Consider the following 20,361-nt stretch of genomic DNA (forward strand, 5'->3'; position numbering starts at 1 on the left):
TATGCTTGACATGTAGGTAGCGTTTTGATAATGAAATAACAACATAACAGAATTTTTATGAAAATTTAGATCATGCGCTACTACTGAAATTTTGGTTCTCTTTTTTTCAGCTGATATTGCAGTTTGTGTGTTTGAATGAAAATATTTTTCTTGCATCATTCATTAACCCCAAGTTTTCTTTTGATGTTTTTAGCAGTGACAATATTCTTATACAATGTTAGTTACAGACATTTAAAAAGGGTCCTGATGTGTGCTACCGTCATCGGAAATAGGTCAATTTTATATAGAATAAAGAAGAGCAGGTATTTAGTGTGTTATAACCTTTATATGAATTAAGGAATACTGAAAATAATAGAAGTAATCTAAAAGTGCAAAGAAAGAAATATAAGAAAACTATGAAATTTTATCATGATAAATCCCGTAAAAGAGATATTGAAAAATTACACAAACTTAAAAACTGTAACTCTAGAAATATTAGAAAGTTATAAATGAGAAAAATCAAAAAAATAAACCCAAAGCAAATATTACAAACTTGTATAATTATTTCAAAAATGTAAACTTTTCCAGCTATATCGAGGAAGAAATTAATGATATTGTACCAAAAGAACAATTGAATAATAGCATAGATATTCCAATTTCTGAAAATGAAATAGATTTTGCAATAAAATCATTAAAAGCAATAAAGCGAATGGAGTGGATAAAATTATAAACGAAGATATGAAGTCTACCTATCACATAATGAAAGGTATATATTTGACTCTTTTTAATCTTGTTTTGATATTGTATGGCAAAATGGACTTTGGCTAAAACTTCTGAATCTTAATATTAACGACAGATGATTGAAATTAATTCAAATTATGTACCAAAACATAAAATAATGCGTTAGAGCAAACTCTGAATGTTCGCAATTGTTTAGATACAATGTCGGCGTTCGGCAGGGAGAAAACCTGTCACTTCTTTTGTTTTTCTCTAACATATGTCAATAAGTTCCTTATTCAAAATAACTTTGAAATAAGGGTTACTATTCCAAGCTATCGGAACGGTGCACTACATGACTTTTAAAAGATTTATCTATTACTCTATGCTCTGTTATATTATCAGAATCTGAAACAGGCCCGCAGAAAGCTTTAGACCTTAATGCCGAATATTGTGATCAATGGAAACTGACAAGTAAACACTTCAAAGTCTAAAATACTTATTTTCTCTAAAGGACGTCAACCTAACTGTAACTTTGTTATTAAAAATGAACGTATGGAAATAGTAAATGAATACGAATATCTAGTCATTTTGTTTAGCAGAAATGGCTCTTTTAATAAGTGTTAATCTCATATTGCATCTCAAATAACACAACCTATGTACAGTTTGATTAGAAATTCACATCCCCTTGATCTCCCAATAGATCTTCATCTTATTTCATAAAACAATCAAGCCTTTTTTATCATATGGTGCTGGAATTTGGGGAACAGGAAATAATAACATAATCGAACGAGTACAGCTGAATTTCTAAAGTACCTTCTAAAACTTAAAAGGCCAACACCGGGTTACATGGTATATGGCGAGACAGGTTGTATGCCTATAAATATCGATCTAGAAAAAAGAATAACTTTCTTATCAAGAACTGTCAAAAATGAAAAAAAATATTTTGCTAATCAAACTCTCCTCCATTATCTATAAAAATATGTATGCTTTAAGCAGAATAACAACCATGAATCTTTTAGGAAAAACCGTCCATGGCTTCATTTTTAATCTATTTTAAATAAGTGCGGTTTTAAGAATAAATTAAATCAACAAACATTCACAAATAGTGAATGGCTTAAAATGGCAGTTAAATACAAACTAAAAGATTTATTTATGAATGCATGGAACTCGTTAATTGAAAATTTAGTAAAAGCACAGTCTATAGATTATTCAGAACTTCATTTAGTCTACAAAATACCCCAAAGTCTCTATTGCACTCTATCATAAAATTTCGCACGGGAACCTATAGATTACCTGCAGAAATAGGAAATTGGACAAGATTACCACTAAATCAAAGAACATGCCATAACAACGATTTTTTATTACTTTTTTGAGTGTAATCAGTTTTCAAATGAACGAGAAAGATATATCAAACCATATTTCTTCAGATATCCGAATGTATTTAAATTCGTACAGCTTACAAATAACGGAAAAGTTTTTAAAACTGTAAAGATTTGTTAAAAATTATATTGTCACAGTTAAGATAAATGATATTTTGTACTCTCATCTCCAAAATCTTTCATTTTGTGACTCTCCGGTGCATGGGGGCATCAGTTATAAATTCATTTATTATATCTTAATACTGGCATATTTCATCTCGATATAAAAGGCGTTTGTGTGAAAACTCATCTTATTTTGTTAGAATTGAATTGCATTATTATTTTCTTAAGGGCCTCCAATATATTTTTAAAAATCTCACCTCATTTATTTATGTATTCATGAAATGAGCCGTGCCATGAGAAAACCAACATAGTGGGTTTGCGACCATCATGGATCCAGACCAGCCTGCGCATCCGCGCAGTCTGGTCATATCCATGCTGCTCGCTAACAGTTTCTCCAATTCCAATAGGCTTTAAAAGCGAACAGCATGGAGCCTGACCAGACTGCGCGATGCTGGTCGAAAACCAACTGTTGGTTTTCTCATGGCACGGCTCAAATAAGTGAAATAAAAGGTTTTTGACTTGACTTGACTTGAGTCTGACCTTAACACATTAAATTTAAATATTTTACAAAAGCAACAGTTACTTGACACTGATGTGTAATTTACATTGTATTAAGACGAAAATATTATTCTTAATAAAAGAATATTACCGATATATTATCGAATTGTGGAATTTTGTGGTGGCATTCTATCAACATTTTAAAGCACGAACAATTTTTTTTTATGAACAGTAAATTATTACCTTATTCCAATTCTTTTCAGTTCCATCTGTTTTTGCGTTTACTGGCTTTAAAGTATTGTTATAGATTCTTGTTAGCTCAATAGCTTGAATCTAGAACGAGAACAAAAATTGTAATTGATCTGTATTTAGAATATATGAGTAAACATTTTACTCAATTCAATTGATCAATTTATCTTAAATGACAAGCACTCTGATATGTTCGACCATTGTTTTGCAATGCTTGGACATGGATTATTTCAAACCAGAATCAGATCTAACTCCTCTTGCAATTACAGTGTTAAATAAAATGTTAACTGACAAAATTATATCATTATATAATTGGTTAAACTTATAAAAATTATGCATGAAACATTATATGGTAATTTACCTGATCTCGAAAGTTATTCATCACCTGCTCTGTTGCATGTTCCTCATTTCCATTTCCTTGATATTCAAAAATGTATACTGACGAAGTTATCTGAAATAAGTTAAATGATATCCGTTGATTGTATTGTCAAACTTATATATGAGCGACAAGAAACAAAGACGCATATCTAATAGCTTCACTCAAGTTTAAAAATGAACTCGCCCACCCCTCTTTAAAGAAAACTATAGTGCATGTATGAAATAAGAAAATCCTCAAAGAACGCAGCCTCTTCAGACTGCAACACTATAACCGTATATGGCTTTTGTGTGCATGATCTATATATAAAAATTCATAGAACAACACATAATGACAACGATGACGAAACGATCAAATAAAGGAATATAATAGTATAATAAGGCCGTGTGAAAGGTGTGTGTGTGTGTGTGTGTGTTTCCCTTTTTTAACTTTGAACCTTCCATGAATATTTGCAAAACATGCAAAACTGTATACCCCCCGCCTCGCTCCTCCATCAAATCACCCCACTACCTCGGTCATGCAACCCTCACCCCAATAACATTATCTATACAAAAATAGCCACCATTTTGCAACCTTCTGCTAAGCTTATCTAAATTATAACAGTTCATCAAAAACATGGCCGCCAGGGTGTTTGGTCTCTTTCCTTTATATGTATATAGTGGAAACTTAAAACATTTTCTTGCATGAAACTGTTAGTCAGATATTGAAAGAAAATTCCCACAAAAAGTACATGTGTGATCATTTACCAAACCTGTTCAAATCATTCCGATTTCTCAGAAAACATGGCCGCCAAGAAACGTGGTCACTTTTCCCTACATTTTAATTCAGTTAAAAAGAAACGGAATAATGAGGGAAAAGCAATATATAGTTCAATTTACATTCATTGAAGGTATAAACTGAAGCACAATTTATTTTATTAACCAATGAATGGTTATTGAAAGTACTAGTACCAGTATACTGATAAACAATACTTTTGGATTTATAATATTCAGATAACTAATATTTGGATGTACCAGAATTCAGATAAACAAAATTTCGGATTAAATAGTACTCAGTGAAACATGTTCTTGAATGTGACAATTATGGAATAAACAGAGAAAAGAAACAATTAATTAATTAATTGGACAGATGTATAAAACATAACACCATTGTTATTTCACACAAAGTTACATTGCTACAAAAAAAGGAACAACTTAATTATGAAAATGTTTAGTTTAGTCACATACCTCAAGAATAAGGGTTGTATAGAAAAAAAAAAAGAATTTTATAACTCGTTCCAATGTCACTGATGAGCCAACTGGCAGATTAACAGGACTGGGTTAGAATGCAGATTATGAGGAAATTACAACACATTTCTACTGCAAAAATATCAGGTTTTAAAAAAGAAAATGGAGAAGAAAAATGTAAGGTATTGGATAGGTGCATTCTATGTGTAGTGACTATGCTGAAATATCATGGACTGAAGAGAAACCAACAGATGATTCAAACATGCCAAATATACAAATTTAAGTCAAACAACAGAAAGAAAATATAGTCACAATACGTAGTTATCTAACAACACACTTGGCCACAATTCAAGGAAATCATCAGGAGAAACGGGGGAGGGGGGGGGGGGGGGGGGAAAGAAGAAATGCCAGTAATAAATTCTTTGGTAAACATATTAAGGAATACACAGAAAAAGAAACATCAAATGGTGAATCAACACATGTGAAAGAATTGATCATAAATCAAAGCGCACAAACAACTCCATCAGAAAGCCACAAAAAAGAAACAAGAACATGAAATCTCTTCATCTCAGCGACAGAAAAACAATATGAACACATAGCATAATCACTTCCGAACCTTGAGAATGGATTCTGTAAATAACTGAAACTTCAGAATGATTTAAACGTAGTGCAAGAGAAAAAAGAAAAAATAGAAATACAAGAACAGAGGCAAAAGAGCAAGAAGGTTTATGAAATTAAACAGCGAAATGTAGAAGAAATATTGGTAGGTAAAATCCCATCTCAAATCATTAGAAACTAAGATAATGAACCAAACCAGCCAAAGTTCCAATCATGAACTACACCAAGTTAACGGAAGCTACTTTATGAGAATGCTCGGCTTAAAATAGAAAATGAAAGTTTGAGAAAAAAAATGAAACATTTGGAAACCACTGGTAGAACACAGATCGACCGTAATGGTCAAATAAGTAAAGAAACGATAGCCAACAAACTGATCTGACACCAAGGAATACGGGTGAAACAATAGTAATTAATGAGGACGAGGACATGCAACAGAGAGTAAAGCAGAGTGAAAGTTTGTTGCAATTTTTGTCAAGATTCTCATGGCGCCTATCTAGATGCTCTGAAAATGTTACTATCAAAGCTGTTGACTTGGAACTTAAAACAATTATTTACTATTGTAGTCTACACCAGGAAAAACAATCTCTGATCTGAATTTTGACATTATTATGCCCTCTTTTCACTTATAACTTTTTTGTTAAAATCTTTGATAAAGTCAAATATCTCTGTTACTATTAAATCTTCTGAATTGAAACTTAAAACATATTTTACTATCAAAGTCTACACGGGAGAATTAATCCCCATTACTCTAATTTGAATTTTGACAAAGTTATGTCCCGTTTTTACATCGAATATTTTTACTGGGCAAGCTCTAATTCAGAGTCAAACGCTTAGAAAAGTCGAGCGCGCTGTCTTACGGACAACACTTGTTCTGTCTTTCTGTCCATCAGGGAGAAGTTATGCTACACATATCGCCAAAATTATTGAAGCGAGTCATGGGCTCTGGACGTCGTCTCATGAGTCATATGATCTTGACACCTCAGTGTGACCTTGACCCTAAAGCGAGTCACCTGATACAAGCGCTCTGCACGTCGTCTTGATGTGGAGAACATTTGTACCAAGTTTGTTTTAAAGCCTTTAAGGGATTCAGTTACAGAGTGGAGTCCAAACGAAATTGCTAACGGACAGACGGACACACAGACTGACAGACGGCCAGATGAACACCTGTGGTATCCTAAAATACGTCCCCTAGAGCGTATAATAACAACAGATGAATGGAGACGTAAGCTATTACGTTTTCTACAGTTTTCACAATGATTTACCTACTGACCTACATTTTGATCCCAGCTGACCCAGTTTAGATTTTTTTATGTCGGACGACGACGACGATGGAATACGGATACATTGCGATCAGACTAGCTCATCTTTTCAATTTTGTCGCAGATGCGCAACTTATAATATTAAAGAACATTTCAGGAGAGTATTACGAAGCTAGATCAAATACTTTTTGAAATATGTATAACAAAACATTTCTCTGGTAAACAGACGGACGGAAAGACAAATCCAAATCTTATCCTATAGGGTGACATAATAAGCCAGACCTTAAAATCATTATAGGAATGCTTTCTTACCAAACATAAATTAAAATTATCATGTCGAGACAGTTCCTTTATAACTGAAGAAGCTTTCGTGTGTTTTCAATTTACCCAACATACAAAACTTTTTCACCTATATAAAAATACAGTTCGACAAATGGAGGTTTTAAATGAGGTCGTAGAAATACGTGTGCCGTGACCACGTATACGGCTGTTGAAGCTGGTAATCGCGGAAACTCAAAAACTTTCTTTTGTCATATTTCAAAAAGTAATAGTGTTAGAAACTTGATTTCTTCACATTTTCATTAAGTTATGAATACCTATTGTTTGCAGTGATTATATTCTAAATATCTTATTTATCCCCCCGCCAAAGGCGAAGGGGATATTAGAAATGCTCTCCGTCCGTCCGTGCGTGCGTCCGCAACAATCTTTGTCCGGAGCATAACTCCAAAAGTACTGGAGGGATTTTCTTCAATCTTCATACACTGATAGAACACATTGGGAGGAAGTGCATTGTGCAAGAACAATAACTCTACCTTGCCTATTTTTGAGTTATTCCCCTTTATCATATTTTCTTAAAAAAATTTGTCCGGAGCATAACTCGAAAAGTACTGGAGGGATTTTCTCCAAACTTCATACACTGATAGAACTCTTTGGGAGAAAGTGCAGTGTATAAGAACAATAACTCCACCTTGCCTATTTTTTGAGTTATTCCCCTTTATCATATTTTCTTAAAAAAATTTGTCCGGAGCATAACTCGAAAAGTGCTGGAGGGATTTTCTTCAAACTTCATACACTGATAGAACACAGTAGGAGAAAGTGCAGTGTGTAAGAACAATAACTCTACCTTCCCAATTTTTTGAGTTATTCCCCTTTATCATATTTTCTTAAAACATTTTGTCCGGAGCATAACCCCAAAATTACTAGATGGATTTTCTTCACACTTCATACACTGATAGAACACATTGGGAGAAAGTGCAGTATGCAAGAACAATAACTCTACCTTGCCTATTTTTTGAGTTATTCCCCTTTATCATATTTTCTTTAAAAAATTTGTCCGGAGCATATCTTCTTCACGCATAGAGGGATTTTGATATATCTTGGCACAAATGTTTACCACCATGAGGCGGAGTGTCATGCGCAAGAACCAGGTCCCTAGGTCTAAGGTCAAGGTCACACTTAGAGATCAAAGGATACAAGAATGAAAACCTTGTCCGGAGCATTTCTTCTTCAAGCATAGAGGGATTTTGATATAACTTGGCACAAATGTTCACCACCATGAGACGGAGTGTCATTCGCAAGATCCAGGTCACTAGGTCTAAGGTCAAGGTCACACTTAGAGGCCAAAGGTCAGATACAAGAATGACTTTGTCCGAAGCATTTCTTCTTCATGCATGGAGGGATTTTGATGTAACTTGGCACAATTATACACCATCATGAGACGAAGTGTCATGAGCAGTTCCCTTCTTTAGAATTACTTCCCTTTGTTGTTACTTTATATAGCTTTTATTGTATTTTTTTTATTACTAGTCGTAGGGAAAAATCGAGACCACTTTTCTGTAGTACAACATGCATGCTATATCCAATTTTGAGGTGTACTTGACCAATCTCTACCTGATAAAGATTTTTGTGTGGACTTGCAATTTTTTTTCTTTCTTTTTTTTTCTTTTTTTTTAAGATTAACTTCCCTTAGTTGTTACTATACATAACTTATATTGTAACATTTTTATAATTGACCATAGGGAAAAAACAAGACCACTTTTCTGTGGTACAACATAGATATTACTCTCCAATTTTAGGTGTATTTTATTATATATAAGGTATCTCTACCTGGTAAGGAGATTTTTTGTGGACTTAAAAAAAACAAAAGACTTACAATGATTACTAAGCAACCATAAAATTAACATTCCATTTGCAAATACAGCTGCTAGAGTAAAGAAATTTGCTGCGACGGGCATATATTGTGACATTCTGGCACTCTTGTTCCCTGTTAGCTTTCCATTCCTTCTTTTTACAGTAGCCATATAGAAAAACATCATAGCTATACTGTTCATGAAAATTAATAAAATTTAGCAGTAAACCACCTCACTACTGACTTATTCTTTCTTCCACATCTTTAAAACCCTTGATGTGGACCACAACTAAACGGTTCTTCAAAGCTTTCCCCAAAATTAATACTTTCAGACACTAACTTGCCAGGAACTTTAGCCTTCAATTATAATATGCCCGGCGGGGGGATTAGCCGTGTGTAACATGGCTCTTGTTAAATTTTATAATTGTCGTCAGCTCGTGCAGTTTTAGTAATTAGCACGTGTATTCAGTTGTGAACTAACAAAGGGCCTTTTCCTGAAAATATATTTTTGGACTTAATTACAACTATGGTTGATTTTTGGCTTAAATATATTGTATAATACTCATGCAATTAAAATTCTAAAAATTTGGATACGTCAGTTTAACATAATTTTATACATAAATGCAGCGGATTGCATGTCATTTATGTATTAATTCCCTTTCTTTTTTAATACGCATGGAAAATTAAGTTAAGGAATAACTCGTTAAATCCCGGCTTGGAATATTTAACGTATATTATATAAAAAAACATTGTTTATTAAATTAATTGTTGGAAAACATGTAGATAAATGATGTTTTTGTGACATTGTTAGCTGTCAGTATTGTAAAAATACGTTTAACATATAAGTCATGCATAAAATTGTTCTCATTTTCGTTGATATTTTTAATATTACTGTTACGAAATCTAGTATTTTAGATTTTATACTTCTATTACTTTAATAATTAATCATATTACCGGACTTCTCTCAATAATTCAGCGGTACAATAATGGGAATAAACTAGGCCTAGAGTAAAGACTTCCAGTGTGTGATGAGCGGTTCCACCAAAGTGATGCTAATGTTAATGTACATGTTTCTATGTAAACCTGGTGCGCGATGTTAATTGTCAATTGCTTAATATCAGATATCAATGATAAATGCCAAACACCTTATTCAAAATGATTTGAAAACGAAATAATATTTATTAAGTACTATGAAAGGCTATGGAAAGCCGGTGCGCCATGTTAATTGCCAAATGCTAAATGACAAATAGTTATTGCAAAATGCTATTTGCTATATGCTTAATGTCAAAATATTGCCTGTGAAATGGTAATTGTCAAACTATAAAATGATAATTGTGTATTGCGAAATACCAAACAATAAATGTCAAATGCGTTTTGCTAAGTACTTATTCAGATAAAGATCTGAATATATCAGTGTATAAATGCATCCTTTAAATAGCCATTGGCCTTTGTGACAGAACTTTATCTCTATTAAAAAAAGCCAAAACATTTTTAACACTCTAAAGTGAAAAGCTTCAATCATGTCGTCTCATAACCTTTAGAACATGTTAATGATTCAAATCAGGCCGATAGAACTTCATATGTTTTCTCGTGATAAAAGTAACAGTCATTAGTTTAAGGATACAGATCACAAAGTTACAGCATTAACGAGAAGCATTTATCATTTTGCAATAATTATAGGCATTTAGCACAAAGGATATGGCATATGCATTTGATATGTATGGAAGGCCGGTGCTCCATGAATATAGCCAAATGCTAAATGACAAATATCAAATGCTAAAAGCCAATTACTTAATGTTAAACGCCAAATACTTAATGCAAAACGCCAATTACTTAATGCAAAATGCCAAATATTTTATATAAAATGAAACATTCCAAATGCTATATGCCTATGGAAGGCCAATGCGCAATGCTAACTGCAAAATTGTTTATAGAAAATGAATGCTATTTACGAATTGCTTAATGTCAAATGTTGGCTTTCAAACGGTAATTGTTAATGATACATGATTTTTTGTTCAAACAATAAATGTCCAAATGCTTATTGCTAAGTTGTCATTGAAATAAAGAACTGAATCAGTTATATAATCCTTGCCATTCGTTACATAACTTTGTCTCTGATACATATTTTAGTCTAAACATTTTACAGCAAAATGTTTAGGGTTCATGTCCCCGTAACATCTGCAACGTTATGTCTTTAAATTTAACTGGCAGAACAATTTTGTTTTTCAAATGGATAAAAGTTACCTTCATTAGTTGAAGAGATAAAGATAAAAATGATTTGAGAATTACCAGTTATCATTTGACAGTTAGAATTTGTTTTTATGACATTTTGTATATGGCATATAGTTTTCTTTATGTACCACTCAGCATTAAGTATGTGACATTTAACATTAGGCTACTGGCATGTAGCATTAACTATTTCTTATTTAGCATTGGGCAGTTAGCATAGCGCATCTGTCTCCACTAACTGCGCAGAGACAATGAGCCTAAGTGTTACGAAAAGAGAAGTTCGCCAAGAATTTTAGATAATGTTAGATTATCAAAATGTTTAAGCCCCCATCTGTTTTCGCAATAAAATCATCAGACATAGACACAGACCGAAGGAAGCTAGGGGCTTACTCAACTTCTCGTAGTCCGTATCTTGTAGGACTGCTTACACCAAATAGGAAGTGACAACTCAGTGTTATGTGTTAAGTAGTCAAACATGAAGTTCCATGTTGTTGATGAGGTCTGGTATATGAGTCAGATAAGATGTGACACTTATAGTTTTCGCTTAGTTGTATTGCTTATTGTATTGAGAAAAGATCTAAATCACTTTCACTGTAAATTTCCAGGTCTACATGTATACGGGTTATCGCTAGATGACAAATTTCATGGGAATATTTTCAGATGGTGATGCTTTTCAGACAGATATTGTTTCTTTAATATATGTAACCTAACACTCAATATTTTTTTTCATTATGTAAGAAGACATGTTATATTTAATGGCTATATATGTGTTTTTATATCATTGAAATGCTCTAAGCACTGATATGTAGTGTACATATTGAGTGCCGGAACAGTCGTACTGAGTTTCAATTAAGTTTTAATCCTAACACTGAAACGTCTAGGATTTATTCATGTTGCTCAAATTGAGTAAGGGGTAGTCGTGGGGGTGGGGTGCCTGGAGTTTGGCCACCCGGAGTTATTCATTAACACCCGGGATTCGTCTTTACACATAGTCCTGTACTAACTTTCTGTTTGCTTCTTAAAAGAGATTTTGGTATATGTACAAATGTATGTTTTCAATGTTAAGAATATAAGTCATCATAGTAAAACAATCATTTGGATTTCATTTTAGCTCATCTGTTTTTTTTTTAAATTATTGTCATCACTTGATCGGCGTCGGCGTTGTTGTTGGCGTTGCCTGGTAAAGTTTTATGTTTAGGTCAGCTTTTCTCCGAAACTATAAAAGCTATTGCTTTAAACCTTGCAACACTTATTCACAATCAACAGCCGACTCTTTACAGCAAGAAGCATAACTCCATTCTGCTTTTTGCAAGAATTATGGCCCCTTTTTGACTTAGAAAATCTGATTTCTTGGTTAAGTTCTGTGTGTAGGTCAGATTTTCTCCTAAAGTATCAAAGCTATTGCTTTAAGACTTGCAACACTTGTTCACCATCAAAAGCTGACTATGTACAGCAAGAAATATAATTCTATCCTGCTTTTGCAAGAATAATGGCCCCTTTCGGACTTAAAATTAGAAAATATCGGAATTCTTGGTTAAGTTTTGTGTTAGGACATTTTTTTCCTTCACGGTCAAATCTATTGCTTTCAAACTTAATTCGCCATTAAAATCTGACTCTGCACATCAAGTAACGTAATTCTACATTGCTTTTGTTCAAGAATAATGGCCCATTTGGACTGCGCATGGGTAGGACAATATTTCAATTATACAGAGAAAAAAAAGCAGATGAGCGTCTGCACCCGCAAGGTGGTGCTCTTGTTTTTCATTTTATTAAGAAACTGTAAAGTGTTTTTGTATATAAAAACACCAGAAATATGATTTATTGGAATGAAAACGTATAAAGATAACATTTACTGACCATCCTTTTGCAAACCGACACTTTAACGGTGTGTGTTACATAGATATTTTCTTCGAAACTGAATGAAAAAGGATGTATTCTGCTACTGCATAAAAAGAAATACAGACATAATCTTTTAAAAACATCGTGTATTCCTTTGATTATTGTACTTGGTAACATAGCATGGGTGATAATATTCTCTGAAAGTTGATTGCACAACACGAGATTTCAACAGAGTATCATCAATAAGTGACCTACCCCCAAAATAAGAAATACGCAAAGCATTATTATTATCTAGCAAATTTTATCGTACATTCTATTACATGAACGTTAGCACCACTTTGGTAGAACCGCTCTACTCACACTGGAAGCCTTTACTCTAGGCCTAGTTTACTCTTATTATGGTACCGCTGAATTATGGAGAGAAATTCGGTAATATGATTAATTTATTAAACAATCTAAAATACTTGATTTTGTAACAGTAATTATAGTAAAAATATCAAAAAAGAACAATTTTATGCATGATTTATATGTTAAGCGTATTTATACAATACTGACAGCTAACAAAAGGCTGTGTCAGAGAAAACAAAAACATAATGTATTCACATGTTTTCCAACAATTAATTTAATAAACATTGTTTTTGTTGTTGTGTTTTTTTTTATATAGAATAGAACAGAACAGAACATAATTTTATTAAAGACTTGTACATCGTCATTCATAATAAACACCACAATATTATAATACATTGTCACGTTATCATGATCTTTTAAACAAGCAATGATGATTATTCAATAAATAGTAATGTTTGATGATGGAGGATGAACAGTTATAATATAACATTCATAAAATATTTAAAATAATTCTATCAACAAATAGGCATAAATATGTCCTTTAAGTTGCTAATATAAGGCGAAAATGTTAATATTAATTAATTATTATAATAGATTCTTTAATATACTTTGCAAGATTTAATAATGTAGTTTTTTTATTTGTAGTAATAAGTTCAATAAATTTATACATCGATGGTCTGTTACACTTCTTAATGTATTTTCTCCTAATATCTATATAACATGGGTATATTAAAATGAAATGGTATTCATCTTCAATATGTATCGTGTTACAACATAGACAATATCGCTCATTACGTGGTATTCTGTTTTGCCCGTATTGGCCAGTTTGAATTCTAAGAGTATGTGCAGACATTCTCATTATTGTAACAAAAATTCTATAACTTTTAGGTAATAAATCTAAGTAACATTCATATACAAGAGTTGTTTTACAATTTTTAAAAAGATCTAACATGGCACTATTTTCAACAGATGCACGCCACTCTTGCATATAATTATCAAGAAGTCTTTGTTTAAAAATCTTTGGAAACGTTTTACAATCTAACAAACAAGTATTATTGAAACATTCAGAAAAGCCATACATATCTAATATTTTTTTTACATTCGATCCCCAGTTATTTTTACCTATTTTACAGTCGGATACGCCTAGCTCATAGACTTTCTTTAATATAATATTATCAGTGTTTATTAATTTGCACCAATATTTTATTATTCTCACATACCTATTAATATACAGAGGGTGTCTACCTAACTCACCATAAACACTTGAATTACACGTGCTACTTCTAACGTTTAAGATCCTTTTACAAAATTTCATATGTACACGCTCAATATCTTTTGACTTATATAATATACATTAAATATTTCAAGCCGAGATTTAACGAGTAATATTTATACTTCATTGTCCATGTGTATTGAAAAAGGAAGGGAATTAATAGGCTATATGGCATGTAATCCGCTGCATTTATATATAAAATTATGTTAAACTGACGTATCAATATAAAATGGCATTTGCTTGGTATATTCTTACAGTTGACCGTGCTTCGCACTTTGTTGCAAATTTTTAAAAACTTTTACCGTGCCGTTTTTTTTATATAAATTTTGTGTAATTTATTGTATTTCCTCAAGCTCAAGTAGAGACAAATTTCAAAGTGGCGGCCTTTATCCAAAACGTTTGCAGAGAATTCATTATACCATTATTTTTCAAGAAAGAATCATCAGACTATTGGTAAACAATTATAAAACTAAAAAATAAAAGTGTCAGTATCATTTTTTCTAAGGTGCTTCAAGTAAACGGATTAAATGAGACAGAATTCTATCTCCAACATTGAAAAATTAAGGTCGAATCCTGCGGGTCTGTTTTGAACTTTGCTCACTTCATTCAAAAATAACTGTGGGGCAGAAGTAAAACCTACATACATTTCTTCCACAATATGTAATCTAAAGAACGAAGGCAAAATAGAGAACTTTAACCGCACGTAACTCAGTATTTTTAACCCTTCTACTAGTATTTCAGAGGTAAATTCACTTTGAACAGCAAGAAATCGCTTATCAAATGAATATTTTACACTTTTGTACAATAAATCAATAACAAGTCTTGAAAGAAGTAAAAACGTATTAGAAAAAGAGAAAAATAAGGGAAAATAATTTGGTCCCAGTCGGGCTTGAACCTACGCCCCCCTGAAAATTGCAGTCAAAGTAGGTTTATGGTAGAAATTGAATACTCTTCAAAAAAGAGATACTCTATTATGGGCCTAATACCTTAAGAAATTTAATAAGATATTTAGAATATAATCACTGCAAACAATATTATTATAGATATTCATAACTTAATAAAAATGTGAAAACATCTAAGTTTCTAATACTACTACTTTTTGAAATATGACAAAAGAAAGTGTTTTTTTTTTTTTGAGATTCCGCGATTACCAACTTCAGTAGCCGTTTCCATGGTTACGGCACGCCGCTAGGTTTCTACGAGCGATCTTAAAAGTCAGTTCTTATTTTACTTAATTGTTTTATCATAGTAAAAACGTTTTTATGATGGGTAAATTTAGTGTGGCACATGTTTTGAAATATTCCTTGTATATATTGAAAAATCGATCGTCTTAGAGGTTTACAGTCCACGTAGACTTAATTCGCAAATGTCTAATATAGAAAGGTGTATGCTACTACTGTTCCGCTGCCGAAAAGTGCAACTTATGATTTCCTAAACCTAAGTTAATTATGTTGGTAATATAAAGTACTATTTCAAACTCTCAATTTATTACATTTCAACATCTGCCGAACCGGGGAAATTCACGTTTTCGCTGATGTTAGGTTCTATTATTTAAATTTCATTTTTCTTCTGCTTTCCTGTTTTCTGTCCAGTTGCTGTCTCGTACCGAAGTTTAGCACCCGAACAAAAAGCGGCTAGAACTTGGTGTAAGACCACACCAAATTTAAGCTTGCCCTATATATGTTTCATCCCCATCCCCAACTATACATTTCAATTTATGTAAATATCTATAGTTAGTACATGAGATATTTTACAGTAGATATCCTAATCACTTATAAATAGATCCACTTACAGAGTATTTCTATATACCTTGCAATATAGGGTCCCCATGTCCCCAGGTCCCCAGACCTGATCATCTAAGTTCACTTTTAATTTCTATTTATTTAGTATCTATAGTTAGTATATAATTTACTTTTTGATATATTAGGTATCTTTTAATTCACTCTATTACAAATATTTCTAGAACAAGTTTTCTGTATACCTTGCAAATCAGGGTCCCCAGGTCCCCAGGTCCCCAGAAGCGTGCTATTTATAACTCTGTCTGACTCTTTCTGACAGTTTTTCCTGTATTTCATGTAAATGGGGTCCCCATGTCCCCAGGTCCCCAGCAGCAGAAAACTATGAAGAACTGCAAGACTTTCAATTTTCCTTTAGTTCTCTGTGAAGTAGCATACAATTATATCTCCTGATTTTTACAGTTTAGAATTTGTCAGATGTATATATATATATATATATTCAATAAAGTGTACCGGTATTAAATTTCATTGAAAGCGTATAAGTTCAATAATAAACTATACTGACTTGCATATTAATGTCCTGTCATTATTTTATCACCAATTATTTAATTTAGAATCTTTGAACGTTTTGTCTGTATATGCAATAATACAAATATAATGCACCAATATATTCTCCACAAGTATTGACCTAGCACTCATGAATACTCTGTATATTTCGGTAAGTTAATTTTCGGTGCCTGAACCTATTAAATAGAGATATATCTATCGAAAAACAATGCAAGATATACATTTGTTAATTATGCTGTGACCTAAATGTAAATAAATAAATAAATCATCACCAAGTCGCATGTGCATAAGCAAAATAAATAAATCAATCATCACCAAGTCGCATGTGCATAGGCAAAAACATTCATCTACCTATCTCTGGGTTGTGGGTTTGAGACCTTTATCTGACAGTGTACTCAAACCACATCTTATATGTTCTGAATCATGAATTGTATACTTCTTTTATCTCTAGAATACAGTCTCAGAATTTAATATGACAATTAAGGGGATTTAATGCAAGTATGCAATCACAGAGTTTGATTCGTCTAGAAACCATCATATTTCCTTTCTCCAGTACAACTCTGACAAAACACGGAAAAAATAGAAACAGTGGAGTGTTAGGTCAAAATGTGTTATTATAAATGCCAAAGAAAATGACAGAACAGAGGACAGAACAGAACATCAAAGGCCTGAATGGCCTGAGTCGGCTAATGATTGATGTACTGACAGTATAGTCTACCAGTTTCAGTTTGTTTTTAGTTTTTTTTCTTAAAATTTCATAACACAGCTCGATATTTACCCAAAATATTATATCCGGATACGATTACACTTTTCTCCAGTTTGAACAATATATTTTACAAATTGTGATGATACGAAGACATTAAGCAGCAATTGGCAGTATCTGACATTGAAGTTTACAGTTAAATTACCTCTTATTTAAATCTTTTCATAAAAAAGTTATTTCGTTTCGTGAAAGCAGCCAAACATAGACGATCTACTTTCGATTTCAAAAACTACAAGAAAAAACAATTTAATGTTTCGCCGATTTGTTTATTTCTCGAAAAATAAGAATTAAAATCATTTTTAATATCAGTAGTAACTAAACAAACCAGTAAAAGCTTCTTCTTCCGATAATTTATCCGTTTACTGACTGCAAAATTCAACCCACGCAAAGTTTATAGAAATCATACGATGCGTGTTTACGTTCAATATGGGAGAATTAAGGCTGATCGGCTATGTTACCTAACGCATCCAGACGATTCAGATTCTGTTTTTAAAAAAGCATTGTGTGCGTTTCTGTAATTTTATATACGTTTTTTTACGCTTAGAAATTATTAGACATGCGTATTTGCATTATTTCTATACGTAATTTACGCTAATACGCATCTTATCTGGAGCCCTGTGGAACTATTTTTTGTCTTTCGCTGGATGTTACCCAAGCTTTGTAAGCCTGCGCAATTCTTAAAATGCACATTTATGCTTAATGAGTTACATTCGAGAATTGCACAATTACAAGTCATAAATATGACAGATTACATCGTATATTGGTCATAGCAAAGGGAATTGACACAACTTAACTTCATTCATGCAGTGAACTGTTTAAAGTTTGAGAAATCTAATGGAACTACAACCCTTCACTGTGTTATTTGGTCCATTTAGAGAATCGTTGGATAGCAAGGACTCGTCAAAGGCTTTCAGCCTTTAGCCGACTCAATAATGTATATTTTTAAGCTTTTGAGTTCTTGAATTGTACAAATAAAATTGCCAACGGATAACAATTTCAAAGCAGCAACTAACTGAAAATTTGACCTTATCAAATGATAAACAAATGTGTCTTTAGGCACAGGGTCCCCCCACTGGTACTATTCACAAAAGGGCAAAAATTTCAAATGTTTGCAGTCTTAAGGGGGAAAAAGTCAAAAAACTTTTTAAAAAATTCAACTTTTTGAGAAAGCCCCCCCCAAAAAACCCACTTTTTTGGGTATTCAAGGGCCATAACTCTGTAATAAACAAGATTCCAAGAAAATGCCCAAGTGGAAGGCACATCAGAAAAAGCTCCAGCAAGGTTTCCTAAATTTACATCTAAAATTTTTTGGCTAGGCCCAAAATTTAGGTGAAAAAGTGCTTTTTTTTTTACATTCAGGGACCATAACTAAAAAAAAAGGGGGGGGAGCCCCCAAAAAATTTAAAAGGGTGTGGATTTTATACATGATAAGACTTATGCAAGTTTTCAACCTTTTAATTAAATACTTTTTGAGCTAGGGTTCAAAAGGTAAAAATTCATTTTGCATTTCAGGGGCCTAACTCAAAAATAGGGGTGGACCCAAATAAAAAATGGAGGTGCGCAAGTTCTACAGTTAAACTCATGAAAGGGTTTTATAAATCTAATCAAATTTTTTTGACAGGCATGTCCCAAAGTAAAAATGGCTTTTTTGACATTTCAGGGGTCAAAACTCGAAAATAGGGGCGGAGCCAGATGGAAAATGGAAAGGGGCGCAATTCTATCAGATAGATCATGCAAGTTTTCATGAACATATAAAATTTTTTTGAGTGGGCTGCCCACAGGTGAAATGATTTTTGCTATTTCAGGGGCCATAACTCTGAAATAGGGGGTGGACCCAATGAAAAATAGGAGGTGCGAAAAGTTCATATAGTTAAACTCATGCAAGGTTTCATGAATCATACAATATTTTTGAGCTAGGCGGTCACAAGGGAAAAGGGCATTTTGACTATTTCAGGGCCATAACTCTGAAAATGGGGGTGGAGCCAGAAAAAAAAATAGGAGGGCCAATTTAAATCATGATAAACTCATGAAAGGTTTCATGAATCTATATCAAATATTTTTTGACTGGGCATTCAAAAGGGGAAAAAAGGCTTTTTTTGACTATTTCAGGGGCCATAACTCAAAAATAGGGGACGGAGCCAGATGAAAAATGGGGGGCGCAATTTCTATCATATTAAACTGATGAAGGTTTCATAATCCTATCAATCTTTTGGTAGGCTTTTCCAAAAGGTGAAAAGTGCATTTTTGACTTTTTTCGGGGGCCAAAACTCGAAAATGGGGGGTGGAGCCAGATAAAATAGGAGGTGCGCAAGTTCTTTCATGAAAAGACTCATGAAAGGTTTCAAAAACATATAAATACTTTTTGAGCTAGGCTTTGTCACAAGGAAAAAGTGCATTTTTTGACTTTTTTAGGGGCCAAACTTAAAAATGGGGGGCGGACCCAGACAAAAAATAGGGGGTGCGAAAGTTATATCATGATAAAGACTCAGCAATTTTCATCAATTTATATCAAAAACTTTTGAGCTAAGCGCGTCACGAACTTCGGACGGACGGACGGAGGGACGCCCGACGGACGCACGCAGGGATGCCGAAAAGAAAAAATCTATATGCCCCACCACTCAGGGGGGGGGGGGGGCACATTATGGTAAAAAGATTGTGTAATACTTTTGTAAAATGTTTTAATTTCTTTAAAACACGCCCCCTTATAAAATCACGGGTAAATTTTTTTTATTTTACATTTGCCGCCCAAAATGTAAAACAAACTGTAGCGCAGATTACTTTGAGCTAACATTTTTTATATTTTTATTTACTTCATTCTTTAAAAACATAAAATTTTACATACAGCATAAAACAATTGTTTTGTAAATGCCCGTTCTTACTAGAACACAAGAGAAAAAATTTACAATTAAAAATGTGCTTTTATAAAACCGTATAAAAAAAAAAACTCTTTAAAGGGAAACGCTAAAAGCTAAGAGTTGCAAACAAATGAGTTTTTTAGAGAGTACATGAAGATGAATGTGGTGCAACTGATGAAAAATACATTATAAAATGTATATATTAACACTGTAGCGT

General features: G+C 32.9%; 1 protein-coding gene across 1 annotated transcript in view; it reads right to left on the reverse strand.

The window, feature by feature from the left end:
- Positions 1-2,900: 2,900 nt before the first annotated feature.
- LOC128552293 (uncharacterized) overlaps positions 2,901-20,361 on the reverse strand; it is a 57,319-nt gene continuing 39,858 nt past the window's right edge. The window contains exons 2-3 of the mRNA XM_053533325.1: positions 3,289-3,378; positions 2,901-3,011 (exon numbers count right to left, since the gene is read on the reverse strand). Coding sequence (XP_053389300.1) covers positions 2,901-3,011; positions 3,289-3,378 — 201 coding nt within the window. The remainder of the gene's footprint in view (positions 3,012-3,288; positions 3,379-20,361) is intronic.

Source organism: Mercenaria mercenaria, unplaced genomic scaffold (assembly GCF_021730395.1).
Source record: "Mercenaria mercenaria strain notata unplaced genomic scaffold, MADL_Memer_1 contig_2245, whole genome shotgun sequence".
Taxonomy (NCBI): Eukaryota; Metazoa; Mollusca; class Bivalvia; order Venerida; family Veneridae; genus Mercenaria; species Mercenaria mercenaria.